Source organism: Cervus canadensis, chromosome 31 (assembly GCF_019320065.1).
Source record: "Cervus canadensis isolate Bull #8, Minnesota chromosome 31, ASM1932006v1, whole genome shotgun sequence".
NCBI lineage: Eukaryota > Metazoa > Chordata > Mammalia > Artiodactyla > Cervidae > Cervus > Cervus canadensis.
This window is the reverse complement of record NC_057416.1, coordinates 31,364,988-31,383,190: the sequence shown is the minus strand read 5'-3', so window position 1 is coordinate 31,383,190 and position 18,203 is coordinate 31,364,988. Positions and strand designations below refer to the sequence as shown.

Below are 18,203 nucleotides of genomic sequence, written 5' to 3'. Positions count from 1 at the left end.
GTATTCTTGTCTGGAGAATCCCATGGAGAGAGGACCCTGATGGGCTACAGTCCATGGGGTCGCAAAGAGTCGGACATGACTGAAGCAACTTAGCAAGAGGCAGGCAGGCAGGTATCTGCTTGTGTAATGGTGTGTGTGCCCCCGTTGTTTTCTTACACAGGCGATCTGTTACATATACAGTCCAAAGCTTCTTGCTCTTTCCCTTCCATATAGATCTATCATATTCCTTTTAATAAAGGCACAATTTTGGTGACTTTGGACGTCCGCTCCTCACCGGTGCGGTGAGTGCTTAATCTCAGGCCTCACGGCTTAGTTTTTCTCTCGGTTTGGGCTCGAGGCCTCTGTCGCAACCATGCTCTGCCAGATCATCGGTCAGGCCAAGAAGCATCCTAGCTTGATCCCCCTCTTCATATTTATTGGAGCAGGAGGGACTGGAGCAGCACTGTATGTCACATGCCTGGCATTGTTCAATCCCGATGTCAGTTGGGACAGAAAGAATAACCCAGAACCCTGGAACAAACTAGGTCCTAATGATCAGTACAAGTTCTACTCTGTGAACGTAGATTACAGCAAACTGAAGAAAGAAGGTTCAGACTTCTAAATATTTCACTTAAAGCTGCTTAGAATGAAGGTCTTCCAGAAGCCATCCGCACAATTTTCCACTTAACTAGGAAATATTTCCCCTCTAAATGCACGGAATCATGTTGGTGTATTGTATTGGGGTTTACACTGATGAATAAATAGTCTGAAACTTAAAAAAATAAATAAACGTACAATTTTGCATTTATAGACCACGATTTATTTCACCAGTTGCCCTATGGATGAGTCTGTATGGTGTTTTGGAGCCACAGTGTTGCAGTGATTATCATATACATTATATAAACATATCTACATCCATGTATTATATACATACTCTTTTTTATATAAACATATCTATATATTAGTATATATTATATACACCGTCTTTCTACACATATATGAGGACATCTGTATCTTGAATTCCTAAAAGAAGAATTTTTGGGTCAAAGAGTATGTGAGGTATGTACCTTTTAAACATTGATAAATATTATGACATGGTCCCCAAGGAGGCTATACCCTCAGCACTCTCACCAACAAGCATGTGGGGTGTCCGTTTTCCCACACCCTCACTGACACCTTCATCTCTCCGTCTTTTAAAATGCATGTCTATCTCTCCTAACCTAACACTGTCTATTTTTAAATTCTTTTCCTCTCTGACCCCGCTTGTCCGATATCACCAAACGTTCTTAACAACCCAGGAGAAGTCATCTGCAACTCTGTTAGCATATCCTTGGATGGAATCCACTTCAAAGGTGTATCCCAGTCTAACCCTTCATCTTTGATCTTTGTCCCTGGGCAGAGCAGAAGCCTCAGGAACTGGGTTCTCTACTCCTGGGGAGTCCTCAGAAATGCAAATGTCCACTTTTCGGCCACTGCCACCTCTGTCACCTCTCAGTTCCCCAGCGCAGAGGTTTGGATGGGCAGCTTTTACTGGGAAAGGGTTTGTAATTTGGGGTCAGAAAGAGGGGATAGTTCAGGGAGCTCTGAAGGAAAGCAGAGGACAAAAGGCCAGCTGGTTTGCCATGAGCATCCTGGAGGGGGTCTGAAACCTAGACCGGGGACCATGACTGTTAGGATTGTGGAGGTTTTATAAGCCTTGTTAGCTTCTCCATATGTGTTCTTGTTATTTTCTTCTTGTTTCACGGTTAAATCTGTAACAAAAGGGGCTGCTTATCTTGATGGGGTCAGCAAGGAAGGAGGAGATTAGTGGGAAAAAAATATATCCTTTACTGCAGATCTTGGACATAGGATCTGAGGGTGGTGGTGATTGGATAGTGCCACCACAAAGATACCTGAAAAAAGGCACCCAAAGAGGTGATCCCGGGTTAAAATGGAAGGGTAAGGGTAGCATTTATGGAGCACTTGTTCTGTGCCCAGCACTGAGTTCATCCCTCCAGAGCAAGCCAATTCAGAAGCTTTAGCATCCCGACATGCATGCACTCTCCCTCCACACACGCCTTCCTCCAGCATCCCACATGGGCTTGTGAGTTTCACATGCTTTCGGCTTTCAAGATTCAGGCATTATTACCTCCCCTGAGCCACTTCCTCCCCAAATACTCAGCAGGTGCCCCTGACTCCCCGACAAGACTGTCAGCTCCCAGAGGCTCATCTCTGGGGGTGAGCTCACCCCCAATCTCGTTCATTCTTCAGACCCATTGTGCCCAGCACAGTGCCTGACACAGGCGATGTCCCCCTTGCCCCCACCCCGCCCCAGTGCTCTGGGGATAAATGTTGCACTCGGGCCAGAGAATCTGAGACCTCCCTTTCCCACTGTCAGTTGGTCGGGAGAGAGTGAAATGTTATTTACAGAAACACCAAGCCAAACAAGACCCTCCCTTCCCCGATATGCTGAAGCTGTGCTGAGAACAGCCAGGGGTCACCAAATGGCAGCCAGATGGTAACTGACTGCTGCTCCCTAACTCCAGGAGCCTGGGGCAAAAGGCTGGGCGGCCCACCTGCTCCCGGGGACCTGTGAACCTCCACCGTGGAGGGAGAAATCCAGACGGTTCCCTCTTCCCGAGGCTGCTCCCCTGCAACCAGTCCAGCCTCTGCCGGTACCACCCCCCAAGTCTGAGGAACCCCCAGAGCTGGCTAGAGCTGCTCTCCAGCCCCTCCTGCCCTGCTGGTGGTAGACTTTGCTAGCATCCCCCTCCACACTCTTCCATAAGAGGGAGGTGTCAGCTCTGCAGGGCCACGCCAGCAGAGCAAGGGTCCTCATCGCTGGCGGGAACAGCTGAGCCCTAAAATAACTAGACTCAGATGGAGCAGGAGCCCTGGGGAGGGGAGGGCCTGCCTTCTCGCGGAAGAGGTCTGAGGACACTGCAGGAGGAGAGAAGGGCTTTTCTGCAGTGTTCCCAAAGACACCCGATCGGGCTTTGGGGAGAGCTCCATTTCGCTGGGTTTCATTCAGCACCGCTCACCTCCTCCCATAGACACAGGAGGCAACAGGTCCCCAGCCGGTTATCAGGTCCTCGAGCCCGTGTGGGCCTTTGTCCCCCTCCCCACTCCCCCAGACATCTAGCTGGCAGGGCGAGGGACCTACAGATCCTCCCCGACCCTCCCAGCTCTTTGTCATCTCGGAGGGACGATTATATTTCTGTGCGGAGGGGCAAGGTGCCAGGAGTCCCCAGAGCAGGATGGAGAAGCAGAGTAGCGGTCTGACCCCCTCTCTGCCTGGAGAGGCTGGGGCCGCCCTGGGGAGGCACTCCCGTCACTGGCTTGGGGCCCGATCCTCCAGTGGAGGGTCCCCCTTTCAGGAAGAGGAAGGGGAGCAGCAGCGCCCAAGGGGAGCTGGGCTGGGAGGAAAGAAGCCCCGGCCTCGCAATGACTCAGGAGCCCCGTCCAAGGTCTGTGGACGGCCTGTTCATTCATTCCTTCTCCGGGTTTCTCACCTTTCCCGTGCTGTCTTTGGCTGTTTCCCTGAGAACTCAGGGAGTGAGAACTACCAAATTGACCACTTGCTTTCATTTTGGTTTCTTGCTAAACCTGCAGAGACGTTTCCTAACCCCAGGCTGATGCCACTCAACAACAAACAGACAAGCATCAGAACATCAAAACAACATTTGAACATTTTCTGTTGAAATCAAGGACACATTCTTCCACATCATCTGTGGGGTTCAAGATACCTGTAAAATGCTTCCAAATCAGAAGGCAAAAGGGCTGGATTAAATAAATAAATAAATAAAAACCCTGTTGGAACCTCCCCGGTGGCCCAGTGGTTAAGACTTCGCTTTCCAAAGCATCGGGTGCGGGTTCAATCCCTGGTCAGGGAGATAAGACCACATGCCTTAGGGTCAGAAAATAAATAAGACTAGAAAACTCCCTGTTTTAGAAGAATTAGAAAGAAGTGTGATCTCTTCTCTTGCAATAACAAAGTGTGAAAACAGTAGTTGGATGTTAAATGCTGGATTGTCTTGGCTTGTATTTCCTATCCAACTATATTGCCTTGTCTGGTCATCCAGGTTTGTAATCAAGTTCATCAACAATATAATGAAACACCTCCTGAGAGGAATCTGGAGCTAGATCAGATATGAGATGGGAACCAGGCCCTAAGACAGTTTGGGAGCTGGTTAGAAGAAAGAGTAAAAAAGACAACTAACAAAGTAATGTGTGTTTAGTCACTCAGTTGTGTCTGACTCTTGTGACCCCACAGATTGTAGCCTGCCAGGCTCCTCTGTCCATGGCATTCTCCAGGCAAGAATACTGGAGTGGGTTGCCATGTCCTCCTCCAGGAGATCTTCCCCACCCAGGAATTGAACCCGGGTCTCCTGCGTTGCAGGCAGACTCATTACCAAGTGAGCTACCAGTTTTGCTAAGTATCAAATCAGTGGGATATACCAGAAGGTCAGTAGGGGTCCCAGGGACTCATAGAGCCGAGATTGGCTGGGAAGGCCCCTCCTAGGGGGAGGAGTGTGAGTCTGGCCTTCTTACAGGGCTGGAATGAGCAGGACTTAAAATAAAGGTGGTGGAGGTCTCTGGTGGCACAGTGGATAATAATCAGTCTGCCAGTGCAAGGGACATGGGTTTGATCCCTGCTCTGGGAAGATTCCACACTCCATGGAGCAGCAAAGCCCATGTGCTACAACTACGAAGCCAGCATGCCTAGAGCCTGTGCTACGTAACAAGGGAAACCACAGCAATGAGAAGGCCCCACCGCACAAGGAAGAGTAGCCCCCCACTCTCCGCAACTAGAGAAAGTATGCGCAAAGCAATGAAGATCCAGGGAAGCCAAAAATAAATAAATAAAAATTTATAAAGAAAGAAAATGAAAGAGGCATAATGTATGGGTAACTTTTTTTGTTGTTGTTCAGTCGACAAGTCGTGTCCAACTCTTTGCGACCTCATGGACTGTAGCACGCCAGGCTTCCCTGTCCTTCACCATCTCCCAGAGCTTGCTCAAACTCATGTCCATTGAGTCGGTGATGCCATCCAACCATTTCATCCTCTGTTGCCCCCTTCTTCTTTTGCCCTCAATCTTTCCCAACATCAAAGTCTTTTCCAATGAGTCAGTTCTTTGCATCAGGTGCTCAAAGTATGGGAGCTTCAGCTTCAGCATCAGTCCTTCCAATGAATAGAACCTAATCAGGAGCAAAAGGGTTGAAGGGTGGAGAGATAAGCTCGCAGGGGGGATAACTCCATAAACAATAACTGGGACGTCCCTGTGGTCCAGTGGTGAAGACTCCACCTTCCAACGCAGGACCTGCTGGTTCCATTCTGGGTTGGAGCACTATGATCCCACAATCTACTTGGTACAGAACAACACACGGTGCTAGAAAACTTGACTACCTCTATACAAAAAACACAGCAACAACTGACCATGCCTTGCACAATTTACAAAAATCAATTCAAAATGGTCCATGGACCTAAATGTAAAACCTAAGAAGAATAATTAAAAAATTGACCACTGAAGTTCATTTATTCCACAAATATGTGAGCTCTTGCTTTGTATTTAACGTTTTTTCATTCATTTGTAAATATTTATTTATTTGTCAGTCAGTCCGTAAACATGTACTGAGCTCCTACTATGTGAACAAAACTATGGTAGTCACTATTCTTTTACCTGCTGGTCCAATAAAAAACTAACTTGGAGGGATTCCTGGCAGTCCAGTGGTAAGGACCTGATGCTTTCACTTCTAGGACCTGGGTTCCGTCCCTGGTGGGGGAACTCAGGTCCTACAAGCCACACAGCACAGCCATAAAAGAAAAGAAATAACTTGGAGATACTTTCCTTAAATGTCGGGGCGGGAGGGCGTTGTCTTGTTCAGTTTTTGAGCTTCCACAACCTTGTGGGTTTCAATGAGATGAGGATGAGGGAACAGGCCCTACCAGTAACTAACACAGCAACTTTATTTATATCAAAAGTAACACTTTTGAGTGCACTGACATCCATTATTTTATTTGATTCTGGTGACAACCTTGTGAGTGGGCCCCAGCCAACTGAGGGAAAACATGTAAACAGGTCTTGATTTCTTTCAAATGCATAACTTGTCCAAAATCAAACAGTTCTTAAGTAGTGGGTCAGAAAGAAGGTATCTATCATATCTAGGGTGGCACACTTCTCACCTGCCGGTGGTCCCCTACCTGACACCGTGGGAGTGACAGAAAAATATAAACTCTTTGCTCCTTCCTGGGACAGCCTGATCTCTCAAGTCTGAGCAGGTCCAAGAATTTATATTTTTCAGAAGTTTTTGGGAGGACTGATGTCCATTTGGAGCAGGGAACCACTAGATTATACCAGCCTGCAGAAGGACCCACGGGAAAGGGCATTTTAGCCACTTTCCCTCGAGTTCCATAGAGTACTGGAGTGTGTGCTGGGTGGGCTTTGATCAATTCCCAAATCAACACCTTTCAGCTCCTCTCACTCTTTGCTTCTGAAACATTCGCTCCAGGCTGAAGACTTCCGGAGGCCGAGAATGGTGCTGCAGAACTGACAAGACGCAGCACCCCTGGACCACAAAACCTAGGCCACGTGTTTGGGAAAGTGAGATGGAAGAGAAGTGTCTGAGGAGCCAGCAAACTTCTCATAAATAAAAGCAGTTTGACTTTGCTCAGTAACTCTGTGGCAGGCCCTCATTTAATCCTCAGCTCTCTATGGAAAGTGTTATTGTTCCCCTTTTTGTTGTTCAGTGGCTAAGTCGTCTCTGACTCCTTGCGACCCTAAGCACAAGGGGCTTCCCGCTCCTTCACTATCTTCCAGAGTTAGCTCAAACTCATGTCCACTGACTCAGTGATGCCATCCAACCATCTCATCCTCTGTCACCCCTTTCTCCTCCTGCCCTCAATCTTTCCCAGCATCAGGGTCTTTTACAGTGAGTCAGCTCTTTGCCTAAGGTGGCCAAAGTATTGGAGCTTCAGCATCAGTCCTTCCAATGAATGTTTAGAGTTGGTCTCTTGGGCTCCAAAATTGCTGCAGATGGTGACTGCAGCCATGAAATCAAAAGATGCTTGCTCCTTGGAAGAAAAGTTAAGTTATGACCAACCCAGACAGCATATTAAAAAGCAGAGACATTACTTTGCCAACAAAGGCCCATCTAGTCAAAGCTATGGTTTTTCCAGTAGTCATGTATGGATGTGAGAATTGGATCATAAAGGAAGCTGAGCAGGGAAGAATTGATGCTTTTGAACTGTGGTGTTGGAGAAGACTCTTGAGAGTCCCTTGGACTGCAAGGAGATCCAACCAATAATCCTAAAGGAGATCAGTCCTGAATATTCACTGGAAGGACTGATGCTGAAGCTGAAGCTCCAATACTTTGGCCACCTAATGTGAAGAACCTACTCATTTGAAAAGACCCTGATGCTGGGAAAGATTGAAGGCCGGAGGAGAAGGGGACGACAGAGGATGAGATGGTTGGATGGCATCACTGACTCGATAGACTTGAGTTTGAGCAAGCTCGGGGAGTTGATGATGGACAGGGAAGCCTGGCGTGCTGCAGTCCATGGGGTCGCAAAGAGTTCGACACGGCTGAGCGACTGAACTGAACTGACCTTTAGGATTGACTGGTTTGATCTCTTTGCCATCCCTTTTTACAGATGTGAAAACTGAGATACAGAGCAAGAATATCGTTTCCCCAAGGCACACGGTCAGAGACCAAAGTGCTACCATGTGCAACCTGAGGGCTACAGGGTCTCATCTCCACCCCTCCAACTGCTCATCCGTCCACGGCCCGAAATTCGTGCGCCCTCCTGGAAGGGCTCAGATGGACCTCAGGCCGGCACGCACGCCTGAGGAGGCCAGACAGACCGAGGCAAAGGAGCAGCGGAAAGCCAGGCGGCTCTGCCCGCTCCCCACTTCTCGGGGGCCCTCGGCTCAGAACTACAAGGCCCAGCAGGCAGCGGCAGGGGGAGGAGGAGGAGGAGGTGGGACCAGCGCGGGGTGGGAGTGAGAGGGAGCCCTCGCGCCTTACCGGCGCATAGCGCTCGGAGCGCTCCTGCGGGCACTGGCGCGGCGGACTCGGCTGCGGCGGCGGCGCGGCGCGGGAGCCCGAAGTCTGGTCCAGCCGCAGCGCGCGGAGGAGCCCGGGCTGTGCTCAGAGCTGGGCGGCGACGTCCGGACAGCCCCGAGACTCCGCTTAGCGCATTGCGGCGACCTCGCCTTCCCCGGCCGAGAGCGCGCGCCGCAGCTGGAAGAGCGGCGGAGCCCGAGGACTTTTCTCCTGTCCGAGGGGCGCCCCGCGGGGCGCAGGGGACCAGGGCGGCAGTCGGGCACGCCGCGGCGCCGGGGCCCCCGCCGGGCGATGGAGCCCGGGCTGCCAGAAGCCTGAGGGCCGCCGCCCGGTGCTGGAGAGGGGGGGGCCACAGGGTCTGGAGACCCCGGGCGGCGGACGGGAGCCCTCCCCCCGCCCCGCCTCCGGGGCACCAGCTTCGGCTCCATTGTTCCCGCCCGGGCTGGAGGCGCCGAGCCCCGAGCGCCACCGGGAGTCGAGCGCCGGCCGCGGGGGCTCTCGCGGCCCCGCCAGGACCCGAGCGGAGCCCGGGGGCGGCGGGCCGGAGCCAGGGACACGGGCGCCCGCCCGCCCGCACGAGCCACGGCGGACTCTCCAGAGGCGGAACCGCAGCGCCGAGTGAGGTAAGAGCCGCGGCGCCCCCGGATTCGGGGCGGGCTCGGCGTCCCGGGCGGCCCCCCGGCGCCGGAGCCTCCCGGCCGCGCGCTCTCCCCGCCGCAGCGCAGTCGGGTCCGGCGCCTCCCTCCGCTCGTTACCCGCCCCTCTCCACCCCCGGCTCCCTGCCCAGCGCCCGGCGCCCCCCTTTTGTCTCCCCTCCCTTCCCTCCGCTCGCGTCGCCTTCTGCGCCCCCTCCCCGCGCCCGTCCCGCCGCCCAACTTTTCCGCCAACTCGCGCTGGGGAGCTGGAGAGGCGGCGGCGGCTCCGCGGTGAGTCCGGGGAGGGACAGGGCCCGGGGCCGAGGCGGCGGCGGCCCTGGGTTTCCTGGGCCTGGGGAGGCGGGCGGGGGTGGGCAGCGAGGTGGTGTGTGTGTGTGTGTGTGTGTGTGTGTGTGTGTGAGAGAGAGAGAGAGAGAGTTGCATTCCACACCATCTCCTTTTAGTCCATCCGTGGGGAGTCTCCCCGATCCAGCAGGTAGCTTTGGGTGGAACGCTAAAAAAAAAGAAAAGAAAAAAATCCGGGGTCTTCCTAAGTCCTTTTCCATCTCCGGGAAAGTCTGGGGTCACGGCCGCGGGCTGGTGGGCGGCTGGGGGCCTGAAGGGGGAAGGAAGTGGAGGGGTCTGTTCGCTTCTCTTCCAGTCGGTTTTAAAGGGGGGTGTCGTCACCAAATGGCTGAAGCTGCTTCAGCGAAGAGCGAGAAAGGAATTCCCTTTTTCCAGAGGCGCTGATCTCCGACTCAGTCTCTGAAAGGGTCGGGAGTTTGGGGAAGGGGAGGGCGCCCAGCGGGTGAGGTTAAGCCCCATTACGGGGTCGGGGGGAGGGGATTGGTCAGTTCCTATCTGGCTCGAGGAGGTGGGGGAAGGGATGAGGGTTTAGTCCGGTGCGGTTCGCTCGGCTCGGATGCTTGTTGCTTCGCGGGCCCAGAACCCTCTGCCCCCTTCCCGCTCCCCTTTCCCGCTATGTTTGGGGCTGGAACCTTCGTTTGCAGAGGAATTTATTGACGTTGTAGATGGAATCATTTAACCCAGATCCTATGAAAGCAGTCAGATGCCTCTGGTTGGGGAGCGGGGGGCTTGAGGAGCGGTGAAACCTGCATCTCTTTTCTGGACCCAGAGGCTTTGGCCCTGTTCAAAGTTTCCGCGGTGTCTCCCCCCACCTCACCACCACCACCACTCCCGCCTCCCCCCCCCCCCATTTTCCAGATGTAGCCGCCGCATCTGGTTCCGTTTCACGCCACCCGGGTACACCTCAGCCGCTTGAACGTCCCTGTTCCTCCCTGCCCCCTCCCCCGGATCGAAACGGGGATTCTAGAACTTGTCCTCACCACCTCGCTCTTTAAGATTTTTTCTTAAGACTCGGGGACGAAGCGCTGGGACTGGGGGAGAAAAGAAGTTACCCTGGTTGCCAGGGTACTTAGGCTGTGCTGGCGCTTTCTGGCTCGTGCGGGAAAGAGGCGTCGCCGGCGAGGGGGCCGAGGTTTAGGGGGGTGACAACATCTCATCTGATAAGTGGTGGCCTGTTTGGCCATCGGTCTGATCCAGAACTGGCCCTGACAGAAGTTTCTGGAAGCGGAGCATTGCAGTCTCCTCCCTTTTCAGTTAGAGCCGGAGCGGCGGGAGCGTCTGACCCTGTCCGGAGCCCGCCGCCGGGTGTCGGGCCGCCCGGCGGTGGCGTCACGCGTCCCCTTTCCCTGGAGCGAGCCCGGGACGCAGCGGCTTGGGCGTGGGAGGGGGGCCCGGGCTGTGGCTCCCTCGGTGTTTTTGAAGGAGTTCTTTCTTTGGGCGGCCGCTCCCGGAGGCTAACGTGGGGCGTTTTACCAAGTACGCGCCGGCCGCAGGTTTGAAAGGGGTTGGCCTGTTGAGGGTTTTTTGGTTCTGCCCTTTGAGGCAGGAAAGCGCTTTCTGGTTCCAAAGTTGCGAGAGGGTGGAGAGAGTTGGTCTCTCACCCTCTCCTCTCCAGCCTCTTTCAAATTGAAAACACTTCTCTGGTTTCCTCCTTTGGGCGGTCGTTCGGAGGCTGTAATGAAATCGCACTTTCTCTAGACATGGTAATTAAGGTGACTGTTTCCTCCGCAGATGGCGCTCTATCCTCTGCACCTCCGGCCCTGCGCTTTTTTTGGAAAACCGTCTAAATTGTAGAACCTTAGCCTTGAGACTGGGGCAGAAAGTGGCCATTCCCCATTCCTCTCCCCACCCACCGCCTCAACTATTGGCCCGGGCTCCCGGTTTCCTCTCTGAGGCTTGTTTAAAAGCTAAGTAGCAGGGCCCCTTGGGACGTGCCTCTGTCTGGTTAATTACCCCCCGCCCCAAGCCTGGGTCATCAGCCTTCCTTCCAGTGACCCAGGGGGAGCCCTTGGTGTTGGGGCGGGGGGGAGACCCAGCGACATTAGAGAGGATGGCCTGCCTCCCTAATGACCTGTTTACGTATATCACCCCCCCACCCCACCCCGTTGGCTGGGAAGACCTCCAGGGCTGCTCCCGTGGACCACCCCCCCCCCAACCCCGAGGAGTACAGGGTGTTTGGGGACTGGGAGGCTGCCGGGGGGCTCGGCTCCAGCCGGCGATGGTTACACACTGCAGCGGGTGACAAGCTCGTTGAAATATCTGCTGCATTTATTCTTAGTCATAGCGGAATGTCAGCTTTTTAATGAGGGTCATCCGGGTGAAGAGCCACTTGGACAGTGTGCGCGCTGCGCGCTGTCTGCTCTGACGGTGCCCGAAGAAACGCGCGTTGGGGAGGCATTTTCACGAATGGGATTTGGGCCAGAGTGGGCACTGTTTTCTTTGGCTCCCAAGTAGACAGCCTTGGGTACTTCTTTTTCTTGGCTCCTGGCCATGGAGGATGTGAGAAAGTTCCGTTAGGCACCCTTAGAATAGCAAGTGAAGCCAAAAGCAGGAGAAGACACAGACAAGGAGCCTGGAAGGTGCTACGGCCCCACCCCTCCTGGGGGAGAGGATCCGAACATCTCCAGACTTAGGTCCCGTCCAGCTTTGTTCCTGTAACCTCCAGCCACCGAGACCAGGCTGGACTGCTTTGGCTTAGTTGTCTGCTTTTTGTTTGTTTGGGGAGTGCTTTTTGTTTTGGCCTGAAAAAAAAAAAAAAAGAGTCCTAAAATAAGAGATTTGCTCCTGTGAGCTTGGGACTTTAGCGGCCTCTGAACACTTTCTTCAGGCCTCCATTTTTTAATCTCTATCATCAAAATGGCCGTGGTTAAGAGCTTCCTAGGAAGGTTTCAGCCTGTTGCTGCTGGAGGAAAAGGAGCTACAGAATAAGTGATTCGAACATCTTACTCTGAAAAGGCCTCACCTCACTGGAGAGGAGTTTTAATTTCCTCTTGGGAAACAGGTCTACATTTGGCTTCCCCAGAGCTTTGTAAAAGGTCTGAGTCAACCCCCGGACTTGTTGGGAGTCCAGATGCAGAGCTTCAGAGAAGATTGTGGGGTTTCCAGAGAGAATTAAAAACCAGACCTGGGCTATTGCTTGCTCCCCCAGACCTGGGGGAATTGCTTGTCCCCCTAAGGTTGCATCTTCCTGAGACAGAAATTCCCTGCTCATCACCATTCTGCTTGCAATTGCAAGGAGCCACGTTTGGGCTCCAAGAAAACAGCCCTCACCTGGGTGAACACCTCCAAGCGTATGGTGGTCCACAAGCCATCCTGTCTTCAGTGGCAAGGCTTCCTAGATTATGGTGGGACAGTTAGAGTTTCTCTTCTTATTACTCATTTCTTACATACCTCACTTCCAAGGACATCTGGGCACTTTTTTTTACAAGGACTCAAAACTTTTAAATGAGCATTTCTGTTGGACCCACTCACATTTCGCATGCCGAGCTGTGTATGTGTTGTCGGATATCTGTGGAATATTTGCCCTGCCACTCTCCGCCGGGAGTAGGGAATGCTCACTTTGGTGAAAAGCAACCATTTCTGTTAAGAAGTCTTATTCCCATCTAAAGGGATTAAAGTTTTGGCATTACTTCCTCAAGTCTGAGGAATTGAGATGTTTAGAAAATGTCCAGGTTGGTATGCTTTGAAATCGAGTTTGGCTGGCTAACAGGGAGCGCCTGATGACTTTCTCTGGCGTTGTCAACCTCTTCTCTGCAAGCGCAGCTCTGTCACTTTCTTTCCAATCTGCCCTTCTTTGTTTCATTCATTTATTCATCCAGTTACCAAATGCAGCAGCATCCTCTGTGTAGGTGTTAGGTGCTAAGGGTATTAGCAAAGAGTAAACCAATGTAGATCCTCCTGTATAGGAGCTTGCCAACCTATGGTGGACGTTTTTGGAAATTCAGAGGAACCTCAAAAGGCCCAAGAAAGACTTGTGGAAGACGTGGCAGTTTGAGGCGGGGCTCGGAGAATGAGACAGGAATGAGAGAGCTTGGCCTGCCAAGGATAGAGGAAGGGCAAAGAAGAAGCGCTTGGCAGGCCGTGGAGGTTACCCAGGGCTGTCCCGTCCCCTACAATGTAACACAGGCCATGTGGGATCTCAGAGTTTTCTAGTGGCCACGTTTGAAAAGGGAACAGGTGAAATGCATTTTCATTAATTCACCTGGATCTCAATAATATATCTGATTTTGCCCAGTATATGTGAAACATTATCATTTCAACATGTAATCAGTATTTTAAAAAATCATTGAGAGACTGTACATTCTAGTATGTACTTTTCATTTCCAGCACATTCCGACTGGCACTGGCCACATTTCAAGGGTTCCATAGCCACGAGGGGCCACACGAAACGGGACCCCAAGGTCTAGAGTGTGGGGTTTGGAAAGACTGGAGAGGGAGAAACGGTTTTGCAAAGGCAGGAAGTTCATGTCCTCCGGTTGCCAATTACCAAAGTCCCCCGAGAGTGACTTAAAGCACAATGTTTATAGATAATTCCTTACATTTGATTAGTGTTTTCAAGAGGAGAGAGCAAGTCCTTTCACCCACGCTGTGGGTTTAAGGCTCGTCACCCCCTGTGGTGTAGGCAAGGCAACTATAATATTTCAGCTCCCTCTGACGACAAGTGGGAAAACCGAGATGTCACGTGTCCTCTCCCTGCCCCTCCTCCTTCTTTTTCCCCCTCCTCGCCCCCCCAGTGAGGACCTCTGCACCCAGAGCCAGAGCTGGGCTGCCAGTCCTAGGAGACCAGTCTGCTGGAGAGAGGCTGAAGGGGCCAAGCTGCTGTGTGCACCTGCGGGGCTACAGGTCACATCTGTCAAGCAGTGGAGGAAGGAGACTGTCCCTAAGGGACTTAAAGAATTCCTTAATTAGTAGAATGGGAAGAAGGTGAGGTAAAGGGGGAGGGGGCAGTCCCTAGGGTTCCAGACAGCGTGTGGACTAGTGGTTTGTGTCACTGTGTTTTCCGCAACGGGATGTGTACCCAATTTACCTTCTGGTTCCAGAAGGGGCTGCCTGGGGAGCTGAGTTTTCTGAACATCCTTTGTTTTAGAGACGTGGGGACTCAGTGCCCAGAGAGGGAGGAACGGAAGAGACTTGCAGGGAAGCTGCCAGATTAGTTTGAAATGTGTTGATCGCAGAGCCGAAAGAGGGTGGCCAGCAGCCAGACCCCACCTGCGAGGAGGTGGGCAGGCTCTTGGAGGTTGGGGGGGGAAGGGCAGGCAGAGTGATCCAGTAGTGGTGGGACCTGCCTCCCCGCTACCTTTGAAAACCAGCTTTGTCATCTCAAGATGATACCACGCTTTCTCCTTGAATACTAAAAATTCGTTCCTGACTCTGGCCATTCCTAGGGGACTTACTCAGGTTCTTAGGCGTACCTTTCTTGGTGACTGTCCTGCGTGCATTTGGTGTATCGATGTAACGAGATGTGGAAGGTGGTTTCGGCGTATTCTCTGGCCAGCATCACTTCTGTCCCTGGCTGGGGATCAGGGCTGTCCTGTGTCCTAGATGGTACACCCAGGAGCTGCTTCCAAGGGTCTTCCTCTTGAGCCAAGAAATTGAGAATCAAAGTTCCGCGTGTCGCGGAGCAGCTGAGCCCGTGAGTCGCTACCGAGCCCGCGTGCTGCAGCTACTGAAGCCTGTGCACCTAGAGCCACTGTAATGAGAAGCTCCCGTACCGCACCTAGGGAGTGGTCTCCACTCGCCGCAACTAGAGAAAGCCGGCGGGCAGCAACAGAGATCCAGCACAGCCAAATATAAAGTAAATCAATTAATAAGTTACTGGGGAAAAAAAGAAAAACCTTTCCCATTGCCAGAGTCACCTGGGATCTGTCCTTATCTACATGGTGTCTGTAAGACACGGGGAATTACCCTCTGGAGAAAATGAGCTTGCATCCGGTAGAGCCAGTTTTGATCATTCCATTTATATATATTATATATATATATATATTTATTTGTATTTATTTATTTGGCTGTTCCAGGTCTTAGTTGCACCATGCAGTTCCTTTTTTTTTTTTTTTTAATCTGTGTCGGATTTTAGCTGTGGCTCGTTGCAGCTCGAAGGCTTATTTGCTCTGCAGCATGTGGGACCCCTGACCAGAAATTGAACCTAGGTCCCTTGCATTGGAAGGCAGATTCTTAACCACTGCACCACCAGGGAAGTCCCCATGCAAATTCTTAATTGCAGCATGTGGGATCTAGTTCCCTGACCTGGGATTGAACCCAGGTCCCCTGCATTGGGAGTGTGGAGTCTTAGCCACTGGACCACCAGGGAAGTCCCTGATCATCCCCTCTGGCATCTGAAAGCCCAGGTGATGGAGACTCCATGCTCTTGCCTCCCCACTGCACCCTGGGTAAAGCACTTAACCTCTTTGAGTCTCAGTTTTCCCATTGCTTAAAGGGCAATAATAATTCCCACCCTCCCCAAAGTTCATAGTGAAGAAGAGCTGAAGTTTTATAGTTTAAAATCATACCTAGTCCACACTTGGCAGGGGTTTTAGGTATTCAGTAAATACTTACTCGATTCTGTCTCGTCTAGTCCTTTTCCTAAATTCAGAAAACCAGAAATGTTTACTTCTCATTTGATTTGAAATCATTAAAACATTTCAGGAAAGCCTTGGGAGGGACGCAGGCAATGCCTGCATCTTCCGCGCTGGCAGGCACTTGAGAATGAGGCCAGGAATCCAGGGGTTTTTCTGCCAGCCGGGACTGACTCACTCACCAGGGGCCCTGTCTGGCTCCGGGGAGGCCGGGCTAAAGCACCACATGAGGACATGTTCCGGGGAAGTGGATTCTCTGAATAACTCAGGTGGTTCCCTGGAGTATTTAGGACAAAAGCCACCTGGAAGACTGAGAGGGTCACCCCCTTGCAGCCCAAATGGGGCCCAGAAGTGTTATCACTTAGGGAAGGTTGAGCAGCAAAGACCATTATCCTGAAGACCCTGGAGGACTGTTTTACACATTGCTGCTCTGGACATGAGAAGGACTTGCTTGGTGGCTCACTCAGTAAAGAATCTGCCTGCAATGTGGGAGACCTGGGTTCGATCCCTGGGTCCGGAAGATTCCCCTGGAGGAGGAAAGGGCAACCCACTCCAGTATTCTTGCCTGGAGAATCCCATGGACCGAAGAGCCTGGCAGGCCACAGTCCATGGGGTTGCAGAGAGTCAGACACGACTGGGCGACTAACACTTTCAGACAGGAGAAGGATGAAGGGCTACAGTCCGTGCCTTTCACCGGGGTTAGCATGAGCCATCTTTGAGTCAGGCCTTGCAAGAAACCTTCTTCTTCTGCATGATCTTTCCCCACGTCTGGATCCATTACTGCTGGTCGATTGCTGTCGCCTCTCGGTCTCGGGGAGAACTGGGCTCCCCACCTCACGACTCCCCACTCGGAGGCCCTGTTTAAGTAGCTGGTGAGAGTTGTATTGTCTCCATGAGGGAAAGCTGCTGGAACCAGAGGTCCCCGTGATGGATCCAGTTTTAGAGACAAAAAGAAAGCACCCTGGAGATGGCTTATTTCAGCTTCCTCGCCGTGTAGGTTCAGAAAGGGTCAGCATCTCTCCTGGCTCTCAGTCCGGGGACTTAGTCCATGATTCCTCATCTCTCTTCACCCCCCACCGAAGGGTTGGTGTGCCCTAGAGGGAGTGAAGACTTATCCTGGGAGAGGTCATGTTCGTACCCCTGGGCCCCCTCTGGGACACTTTCCTAGGCTGTTTGCTTTCCCAGCACAATTGATCGTGGGGCTCATGCCTTGGGGAACTTGATGACAATCTTCCCAATATGGGAAACAGTCCACACTCAGTAAATAGTTGTTGGAGTGAATTAAAGCCCTCCTTGGTCTAATTAAGGCCTCTAACCTTCAATTCAGCGTTGGGGCAGGACAACAATTCCCTTCTTTGTGTCTGAAGGAGTCAGAGATTGCTTCGGGCACCTTCTGGGCAGGGTGGCCGTGTGACAGGTTTCCCTGTTTTTTTTTTTCTCCTTGCGATGTGGGAGACCACCCCCCACCCCCGCCGCCATTCAGACCCTCCTAACCTCGGGTTTTGTTTTTTTTCCTTCTCCCCAGAGTCAGCGTGCAAAGGAGGACCAAGCCCACGGCGGAGTCTCCATGGAGGTGTGGAGCCTGGTCACCAACCTCTAACCGCAGAACTGGGATGTGGAGCCGGAAGTGCCTCCTCTTCTGGGCCGTGCTGGTCACAGCCACGCTCTGCACTGCCAGGCCGGCCCCGACCTTGCCGGAGCAAGGTAAGGCGCAGGCGGAGGGCCAGCGCGGGCACATGGCCCTCGGCAGCAGGGTGGGCCAGGCTGGACGTGATGTGCTCAGCCGGGCAGGCACCATCCCAGGTGAAGCAAATGGCTCCTGGCCTGCAGGAGAAACGCCTGAGCTGGCTGGGGCCTGCCAGTAAACGCAGCCAGCTTCATCAGAGGTTGGGTTGTGAAGGCCGATGACATCCATCTGCCAGAGGTGACATGCTCAGGGTGGGTTTACGCTTTTCTCCTCCTGAAAAAAGAGCTTCTGGTTGGAACCCAAGAGCCAGCTCCCTAAGCTGGATGGTGTCTAAAGTGGGGGCTGGGCAGTGCAGCGGGGTGTAAGTGACCTGTGAATTTGGATTTAGAACTTGGATGGTCTACAGAGGATATGGAGGGACGTGGGAGCTTCGTGCAGACCTCTGGCTTCTAGAAATCGTTCCCAAGACACGTCTCTTATGAGGGTTGGCCCTCATGGCCACAGGCTTGCTATTCTGTCTTTGACCATGTCTTACAGCCCTGTTGGGAGGCTGGGTAAGAGGTTTGCTTCGGATAAACTGCTGGAGGGATTTCAAAGAGATTTTGAATGGCACTGTGGGGTGAGGGTGCTGGTAGAGACCTGTAGTTTACTGGGAGTTCAGAGGGATTTTTAGTAACAGGAAAGACTTGCCCCCACTGCTGATGGCATTTTTCCGGACTTGTGAAAATACCTCATGGAGATTACAGGTACAGCACACCTGGCAGCTTTTGAAGGTCTTTGAGAACTAATATTTGGGCATTTCTGCTGCCAAGAGGTAATGTGGCTTATGACTCAGCAGCTGATGACAGAAACAGAGAAGGTTGGCAGGCAGTGGGTGAAGGGCTCAGTCGTGCGTGTGACATGGTGACTGCGTGTCAAGGGC

At 52.5% G+C, this 18,203-nt stretch overlaps 2 protein-coding genes across 11 annotated transcripts in view; both read left to right on the top strand.

Annotated features, from left to right (window-relative positions):
- The first annotated feature begins 258 nt into the window (after positions 1-258).
- LOC122432478 (cytochrome c oxidase subunit NDUFA4-like) lies at positions 259-761 on the top strand. Its single transcript, XM_043454439.1, has one exon. It carries the CDS (start codon positions 353-355, stop codon positions 599-601), a length of 249 nt encoding a protein of 82 aa, XP_043310374.1. The 5' UTR covers positions 259-352; the 3' UTR covers positions 602-761.
- A 7,581-nt stretch (positions 762-8,342) lies between these two features.
- Positions 8,343-18,203, top strand: part of FGFR1 (fibroblast growth factor receptor 1) — a 50,206-nt gene continuing 40,345 nt past the window's right edge. For 6 of the 10 annotated variants that reach the window (XM_043453978.1, XM_043453977.1, XM_043453976.1 and 3 more), the window contains exons 1-2: positions 8,793-8,947; positions 17,120-17,298. In XM_043453978.1, the coding sequence (XP_043309913.1) occupies positions 17,208-17,298 (91 nt within the window). In that variant the 5' untranslated portion in view covers positions 8,793-8,947; positions 17,120-17,207. Of the gene's footprint in view, positions 8,645-8,789; positions 8,948-17,119; positions 17,299-18,203 lie in introns of those variants that run through there. The other 4 variants (XM_043453974.1, XM_043453973.1, XM_043453972.1 and 1 more) reach the window with 2 other exon arrangements.

Bases quoted from the DNA above. Each gene is read 5' to 3' on its own strand.
- LOC122432478 (XM_043454439.1), top strand. From the start codon at position 353: ATGCTCTGCCAGATCATCGGTCAGGCCAAGAAGCATCCTAGCTTGATC.